This window comes from Siphateles boraxobius, unplaced genomic scaffold (genome assembly GCF_051911475.1).
Source record: "Siphateles boraxobius isolate OS27281-9 unplaced genomic scaffold, OSU_SipBor_1 9, whole genome shotgun sequence".
NCBI lineage: Eukaryota > Metazoa > Chordata > Actinopteri > Cypriniformes > Leuciscidae > Siphateles > Siphateles boraxobius.
In genome coordinates, this window is record NW_027509219.1 from 5,513,741 (window position 1) to 5,522,816 (window position 9,076).

The 9,076-nt window shown below is 36.5% G+C and overlaps 1 protein-coding gene across 1 annotated transcript; it reads right to left on the reverse strand.

Moving 5' to 3' along the window:
* Nucleotides 1-5,342: 5,342 nt before the first annotated feature.
* LOC143732632 (taste receptor type 1 member 1-like) lies at nt 5,343-7,772 on the reverse strand. The gene is made up of 5 exons (XM_077223908.1): nt 7,591-7,772; nt 7,167-7,464; nt 6,279-7,025; nt 5,862-6,060; nt 5,343-5,467 (listed from the first exon to the last, which is right to left on the reverse strand). Exons 1-5 carry the CDS (start codon nt 7,770-7,772, stop codon nt 5,343-5,345), a joined length of 1,551 nt encoding a protein of 516 aa, XP_077080023.1.
* Between the last annotated feature and the right edge of the window lie 1,304 nt (nt 7,773-9,076).

Sequence of the window (9,076 nt, forward strand, 5' to 3'; positions counted from 1 at the left end):
CGTCAGAAAGCGAAGAAATGTCGAGCGCACAAATCATAGTGCGATTTGTTCCTTTGTTTCAATGTTTTAAATTCCAGTTATTGTGCGTTTGATGTCAATTCATAGTCCAACAAGCACACGGTAGTGAGTCGTTTAAAAACAGCAGCAACAAACTCCACCAAAATAAAATAATTTTATGCAAATCTACAGCCTTTTATCTACAGATCATGCATTATAATGTGAATATATCATATTGGAGAGAGTTTTACCGTGCATCCAAGAGGTGCGCGCGCTGTTTGAATATGAATGGAGAATGACTGACAGCCGCAGAGGAGGGAAAACGAGTTTTCGTATACTTTAATGATGTAAGTAGACTTCTGTCCCTCACATTAATCCGTGGAATGTCTTCAGATGATTTTGTCACCCAAACTGACGTGAAAAAAGCGGGAGGCGCCGAAAAGCGCGCTGTTTGCATCCCTGCTTGTCAAAACGTGGCAAAGACACATCGAAAAGCTGCTGTAACAGTATACTGTAACCATTTGGCACTTAAAAAGCACGTCACGACACATAATTCCCCGTCTTCTTTTACTAAAGAATATTTTTGACTTATTTATGAAATGCATAACTGATGCTACAAAAATTTATACTAGTCATTGGGGTGGCCAGTGGGGTGGCCAGGAGTCGGCCAGGGGTGGCCACGGCCACCCCTGGCCACCCCCTGGTGGCGCCACTGGGTAGGTGGTATGCCATACGGAACCATTGCCACTGAACCTGCTTTAACGACGACAGTGGGGCTCGACAGCCTTAGTCAAACGGGTCGGCGCGTATGGTTGGGCTGCGGAGAGATTGTGAGATTGTGGTTGGGTCTCAGCAGCAGGAGGGATGTAGAGGTCAGTAAGCAGGGCTGAGTTGAGTGGGGGACGGAGGGGGGTGACTCTGGGACGCAAGAATCACTGTCTTCATGTTTTTTATCATTTACGCCCGTGTTATGGAAATCATTATGAACAGCAGCTATGCTAATTATTTTCCCTTTTTGCTTTTCTGCTGTTATCTCGGGACGCGAGTCCCGAGAAAAACGGCGTTCGTCAGCTCCAGTTTGTATCCAGCCTTTCACGGAGACTTCAGATACCCCAATCACAAAGCCTGTGAAGAGACGACTCAACACCGGCGATATGGACCCTCTATGGTGGACGGCACTGATCCTCAACAACTTGTCTCAACACCGGAGTGATTACTTGGACTTCTTAAAGATGGAAATGGATAAATATTCTAAATGTTCCGATCCAATCTGCCTTGTAATGCTGCCCGAATCATAAATCATGCACTGTTCCTTCGTTGGCCAGAGGAGAACTGGCCCTCCGACTGAGTCTGGTTTCTCCCAAGGTTTTTTTCTCCATTCTGTCACCTGATGGAGTTTTGGTTCCTTGCCACTGTTGCCTTGGCTTTTGGCTTGCTTAGTTGGGGGCATTTAATATTCAATAATATTATTGATCTGCCTTACTTAAGGTGGACGTTGACTCAATTTTCTTTTAGAAACAAACTCTGTTATATTATTTTCATGTTATCACTGTGAAGCTGCTTTGATACAATCTGTATTGTAAAAAGCGCTATATAAATAAAGGTGACTTGACTTGACTTAAAGAAAGACATGAATATCTTGGCATTGGGATGAGTAAATTATCAGGAAATTTTCATTTTGGGGTGAACTAATCTTTTAAAATGAAGTTACTGAATACTGTTTCGTGTACAATATGTTGTCAATATAAATTGACAGTTGTCAGCACGGAATAAAATGTTATGGTTCAAACTAAATAATGTTTAATTCACTGAATTGGCTTTATCACTCTCTCTCCTCTCTGGTGTGGTGCCGTCGCATCATCCCAGTGGATGCTGCACACTGGTGGTGGTCGACGAGAGATCCCCTGATATGATTGTAAAGCGCTTTGGGTGATACAGTAGTGCTATGTGCAATATGAAAGTGCTATAAATGCCTCATGCATTCATTCAATGTAAAGTAGGAAAATCTTTGTGTCTGAATGTGCTAACATTGTTTTCTAAAAATAAGAAATTTGTGCTCTTAAAATAATAAAATATGGCTTGAAATTTCTGATTCTAGGATAGACTGTGTCAAAATATACCATACACTTTAAAAAGATACTTAATTCATTTAAAGAAATCACCAGAATTGGTATTTTTTTCTAAGTAAGAAAATTCAAGTTATATTTTCTCAAAACAAGCAAAATAATCTTTAGCTTTTAGTTCTAGGCTAGTTAATTTATCTTAGAAGAAAAAAAAACAAGAATTCTTGCCATATTTTAAGATTTTTTAACTCTGCAAGATTTCATTTTTTGCAGTGTTCAAACACATTTTCATTTGTAAAATTTCAATAATCCATATTCACCTTTCATATTTCACTTCCAAAATATTCAAACTGATTAAAAATACAACCTATCATATTCAACAGTCGGTTTTTGGTCCAATTTATTTCGCTTTGCAAATTCGCTTCCACAAATTCAGTGGTTCAAATTCGACAGTAAATTCAACGTTGACATCCAGGAACTGCAGGAAAAGCAGTAGATTACCGAGCATAATCTCCATCTGCTGTTAGTCGACCTCACCAGTAGGGGGTGCAAGCACGTGTTGTTGACGAAGACCGAGTAACAGTTAGAGCCAAAAGATTACTACAACACTCTACACACTCCTGTACAGTAGGTGGCGGTATGCAAGAAATGAACGGTGTAATCTGCCAAGAAACTAGAAGAAGATTAAGATTTAGATTTAGTCATTTAGCAGACGCTTTTATCCAAAGCGACTTACATCTGAGGACTAAAGCAAGCGAGCCTTGGCCGATCGTAGGCTTCTGGTAGGGACGTAGACTTGTAGTAGGGAGTGAAAGTAGGACGGAGCTGAGTCTGTGGTAGATCTGTAAGCATCTTCTGTGACCGACAGTAGTGCAGTCTCAGTTGAATGGCCTTTCTTGAAGAAGAAGAAAAAGAAGAAGAGAACAAAGAGCTGTGTCCGTTTGTTGGGCCTGTAGCCAACTTTTTATTTTCTTTGTTATGTAATAATTGTTATCTTTATTGTTCCTTTTTGTTTTGTAAATGTTTTTTTTTAATCCGGTGTTGGATGACCATGGCCCGTTACTTTGTTTTGAGCATGCCTTACCAGAAATTAAAGCCAATTCAAGAGTCTTCAGAGTTTTTGCTTTTCTTGCTGCCTGCCTAGCCACTGTCAAGACCTCCTTAAAACAATTTGAGTTGATTTTTAAATAAAGACTTCTGCACTTAGATCCCGTTTGATCTCTGCTGCAACCAACGGTGACAACATCAAATATACAAGACTGACAATCCAAACCTCACAAATCTATATTGATTTGCTTAGAGTTATGGAAGTTTTGAAAATGTTCTTTATTACATGTAAAAAGCAAGCATTTGTCTTTACATTAACACTTAGGTGTAAATGCTAGCATGTGAAGAACAGCTGTATAAATATTTAACTTACTCTTTTCATAAATCACATGTGCTAAAGTGCAGAATAAACCCCAGAATTTTTCTTCCTTCTCTACTTTTCCCATGTGTGCATTTAAGATTGTGGTAACATAATAGTGAAGGATCTAAGGCTAACAGCTTAACAAGGTTTACTCCCAAGTAGAGGGGTTTTAGAGTTTTTACTACTTAAATCTGTGACATTGAGTAATGAATTTAACTACATACATGCATTAGTGTTCCTACATGCACTAATGTTATTGCCAAAGTTAACAAGGTTTGTAGAGAGGGAACGCTTATTAAGTCCTACTAAGGGTTTGGGTGTAATTCTGAATAGATGTTTGAAAGTATGCGGGAGTGTTCTTTTGAGGTTGGAATATTATAATGTAAGATTTTGTTATGAAATAGCTAAAGAGAATTCCATATATACTAGATATCTGGGCCATTGCATTCAAAAGCATGATGTACTTGCTTTTGACAGAGAGGTATGCTGTGAAGTACACAATCCAACTCAGATAGTACAAAATAAGACTGAAAGTTATTGATTTGGCCTCATTGTAATTTTTCGGCAGATCTCTTCCCATGTAAGAAAACAGGAGACACAGGAAACCAAGAAACCAACTGATAAACACAACTATTGTAAATGTTATAGTGTTCCCCATTTCACAGATCAGCATAATTTGATCTTTAAAAGTCCAAGAGTCAGCGATGGGTTTGTCAGGAGAGACAGTCATCCATATCACACAAGAAATTAAATGAATGGCAGAAGAAAATGCAATGAAGAGCCACTGTCCATTGTGCTTTACCCAAAGGCTGTGCACCCTAGGGAACTGAGCAGCCATTTTAAAAACACAAATAATTTGAAAGGAACGAACAGTCAAACACGAAAGACAGACAGTGAAGAAAAATGCAAAAATGGCATTTCTCAGGAGGCAATTTACAAATGTGGGTTGTCCAAAAAAAAAGTATACACTAATGGAAGACATAATCAAACATATCAACATAAGAAGACACATGCTACCACCAGCAGACCTCACCACTGGTGTGTTGTAATTATAGGTGAAAAGGCAAAATATGGCAAAAAGGAGAATAATTAGGCATGTGGCAGAAACCATGACAGCAATGGAGGAGATTTCTGTGAACTGAAGATAGACAACAGAACGTGTCTTACATGTCGCGCTGCCCTCATCAGACCATTCACTCTCTGCACATGGAAAACAGGTATAGGGGTCCCCTGAGAAACAGCAAAATAATATGAATGTTAAGTAATACCATTTTGCCAAAAAGCCATAATAATAGTAACTGGATGTAGGAAAATATTCTCTTTAAATCACACTTCAAAAAGTTTCCTATGTTCCAAAAGCATTGTGGTGATAGAATGGACTGAAGAAGCTTAAACAAAAAGCTGTTATTGACCGACACCTATAGTATACTTACAAGAATAATCCACATAGCTGTTACGCGGGCATTTTTTACACATAAAACAGCAACTATGAAAACCTTCAAGTTGCCTTGAAAATCCCTCCTTACACTCAACAGAGCAGTTTGAGAAAGGAACCTTTAAGGAATGGGAAAACATGTTATTAAAGTTAACATTTTTCTCAATCAATTTTACACATTTCTCCAAACTAAGACCAGTGTTCTCAAACAATTAACACAGCCTAAACGCTATGTTTGTCTATAGATGGACTGCAAATTACAGAATACTGTAATACTGTAAAAGGGGTAGACTGGTTTGAGGAAGAGTAAATGAGATGAGATGAGAGCCACTCTTATAGATGGATCATGGGTTCTATTCTGTAGTCAATGAAAACAAAAAAGAAGAAATGGGGTTAGGCAATATCCAATTCCACCATTTATTGTGGGTTAGAAAATCACCTACATTGATGATGATGCTGCTTCTGCTATATTCTTCATTTCTGATTCCATTTGTGGAATATCTTCTGGGGATAGAGGACGTTCAGCCACAACCTCTAAGTCAAAGTAACTATTTTCCAAGCGGCCTGCAGAGATGTTGAGGCATATGTCTGACAGACATGAATTCACACTGTCCTTTCTTTAGATCCATAGCTCAAGATAAACGATTGGAAAAAGATCTCCATTGTGTCATAATAAATTTCATTTTTCAATTGTAGGCCTATACTTGTGTATAAGTATGTAATTAATAGAGAACAGTTCAGTAGTTAACATCAGTATTTGCTTTTCATGTGTTAGCTGAAAGTTTATTTTTGTGAATTTGCTAGATTGTTGTGTTATTTGTTTTGAGCATATTGACCTTAGTTTGGAGAAATATGTATAACTGATTGAGATTTTTTTATCTACAAAGCTAAATATTTAGATAAGGATCACCAACAAACAAACAAACAAATAAATAAAAGCTTACAGAATCATTTTTACTCCAGGGGAAAAGAGAATTGTCAATGGTAAAAGTAATTTCTGGATATGTATCATATGTGCCCACCAACTCAAACCTTGGAGAATTTACATCAGTGTGCCAAAGCACAACTGCATAACTGATGGTTGGATCATAATTATTATCGTATTTCACCTGACGGCCATTAAGTGGAAAATCCAGCTTTTTCATTTCTCCCAGAAGCTGTTGTTGTAGAAATAAACAAGAAAAATAATTGATAATAATATTACTATGACATTATTTATATTACATATAGACATTACAATATAATTGACATAATATGCAATTACCTTAAAATATAAACATTGTTAATTATTTAATTAAAATATTGCTATTAAAATAATGAATAATGAATGTAGTTACAATTATTTATGTTCATGGATTCAAATAAATTCACTTACCATGTATGGCTTAGCCATTGTGTTTTTGTGGCATTTTTTCATGTCACACTGCAGAACCTTATGTAATGCATGAGCTACAGTATATATGGCGGCATAGATAGCAAAGGAGAATGTGGGATTCTCATTTATAATCTCCTGTGCGGTCAACAATCTGCAGTAATCACAAACTTGATTACATGTCTTACTATTACTCCTGACTTTACTCTCAGTTTTATAATTAACGTTAGTTGTTCCCCTGTCTTTATAGATGAATTTATCAAATCCAGGTAATGACAACAATCTCTCTGTAATACCAATGACTGTACCAATATTCATAATTCCTGGCTCTCTTGGAAGTTGTTGATTCATAGACCATGTTTCACTTGCAATCCATACTTTGTCTCTTATGTTCTCAAATATGGCTGTTTTGATTATGTTGATTGCATATTGTGGTACAGCGAAAACCACAATGACATTGATGTTAAGCATATCAATCTTTTTCAGTGTCAGACTGTAGTTTGCATTTAAGCTTAGAGCCTCTTGATAGGCCAAACAAATGCCAGTGTTGTTGATGTACTTGTTAAACAGCTTTAGTCCGTCTGTACTGTAATTGTCTTGGCTACCAAGAAAGGCAACCCAGTTCCATCCAAACCATCGTATGATGTGTATAATCATCTCTATTAGGTCTTTGTTGCTGGGCACTGTTCTTATAAAAGAGGGATACTGAAGTTTATTGCTTAATGCATAGCTGGAAGCGCCATAATTCACCTTTGAAAGAGAAGAAACACTATTATTATAAACAACTAATTTAGCATATTATAATTGGTTGTTCTACAGAAAGAGTAGGAAGTGTATACATTATTTTAATGTAAACGGTTAAAATTGTAATGTAAAATTGATCAAATTTACCAATGGCATAAGGTCCATTGTGATCAGTGGGGTAATTGTAATAGTTCTTGTGCTTCCATATGGCCCTGTTAAAGCAATCACTTTAGGCTGATAGTTTTTGAGTTTTTCTTTAGGTTTTATTGATCCATTATTTGAGATAAAACTTAAGACTGAACGGAAATTCTTTGTATTAGAACAATGGTCAAAAATTTCATAGCCCAGAGAAACATTGGGCAGAAGAGTGGTGGAATTATTAATTTCTTCAACAGCAAACCTCATCACTTGCAACATCTGATAGCCAGATATTGAGGAAATGTGCCTTGAAAACATCAGTGAAGAAGTTAATTGCATGTTATTGAAAATTGAGTTCAGAAATGTGAAATGCTGCTTTGTTTTGCAGTATTGCGTAATGATAATTCCAGACTGATAAAAGGTCCTTGCTTACCTGAAACACTCGGTGGTCTCTGGGGTGATAATGGGTGTTACATGTTCAATTTCATGTAAAGCGAAAAGGCCACCCAATAAGTAATCTCCTTCCAATCTGAACTCAGATGTTGACCACGAAACTTTGAAAAATAAACAGTTACTGAAGCCCAAAAGGAAAACGTACATGCTATTGTCAAGCATGGTTTAAGATGGACCGTTAATCTTGAAACAAGGCTGTGTAGTGGCTGGCCGTTTGAGAGAAATCAGGCTGATATACTACATTTAATTTGCTTAAAACACATTTCTATTTGCTTATACCACTATATTAAATTATACAAATGCCTATTTCCATATCTGAACTCGCAAAGCTTATGTCAATCAGTTAAGTAGAGCACTACACCACAAATGTCTCCTCCTACATACATTTGCAAATTCAATTCTTGTGAAACAAACAGTACCCATCTTACCTCTCAGCAGGGGTTTTACAGGTGGAATAGAGTCAGGTTTCCCAGTTTAGAGGTGGAGAGGAAATACAAAAAATTACTCTGTGAAGATGTGTATACATTGAGATTTTATGCAGCTTCTGTTCAGGTGATTACTGTGTTGTTACATCACAATTTGAATATATAAATATATATTATTTCAATTAGATTAAATTCTGGAGGCTGAAAATGCTAAATGCTGAAACAGTAAATTCATGGATTTCCAATGGGTAAAAACATCACCACTATCTGTTGTTTCAGGAAATACTGAAATACTGAATTAGGGAAACAGTGACCTTAAATCAGGAAGGTTATTCGCATACATTTTACATTTACAATAAATTTGCTTAACCCAGTTCCTGCAAAAATTTAAATACTTTTGCATATGACAATAATCCAGATTTGTCATCCAACAAGTGTAACATTACACCATCAGTGTCACTTACTGACACAGACTTCTAAGAAAGTATAATAGATCTGCATAATATTGGAACCAGATTTTCCATTATGTATTATAATGTACTGAATTGTACTACGTACAGACCTGGTCAGAATTTATTGCCACCCTTGGTAAATATGAACAAAGAAGCCTGTGAAAATAAATCTGCATTGTTAATCCATTTGATCTTTTATTAAAATAATTCACAAAAACCTAACCTTTCATTGAAGTAAAATATCATTTTGAAATAAATGTTTTTCTCTAATACACATTGGCCACAATTAATGGCAGCCTTTTATTCAGTACTTTTTGCAACCTCTTTTGGCTGAAATAACATCTCTATAATGCCTGATACCGCAGTATATTGAATTGTACCCATGGGGTACTTTTTTTTTATCCCTGTGTGCCCAACTTGAGTGTTTGCTGCAAAACAGCAATTTTTTTGTTTAATCGGACCATAGAGCCTAGTCCCGTTTAAAGCACCAGTAGTGTCTGGCAATTGAATATCCTGGAGTTTGTTCATTTTTTTTTAAACCCTCACAGAGAACTTGTGGTGATGTAGTGTTTTGTTTTTTGTTATAGGC

Excerpts from the sequence above, each read along its gene's own strand:
- LOC143732632 (XM_077223908.1), bottom strand. The coding sequence starts at position 7,772 with ATGCTTGACAATAGCATGTACGTTTTCCTTTTGGGCTTCAGTAACTGT. Across the intron at positions 6,061-6,278 it reads CAATGGCTAAGCCATACATG|CTTCTGGGAGAAATGAAAAA; the intron begins GTAAGTGAATTT and ends CTACAACAACAG. Across the intron at positions 5,468-5,861 it reads CAATTCTCTTTTCCCCTGGA|GCCGCTTGGAAAATAGTTAC; the intron begins GTAAAAATGATT and ends ACATCTCTGCAG.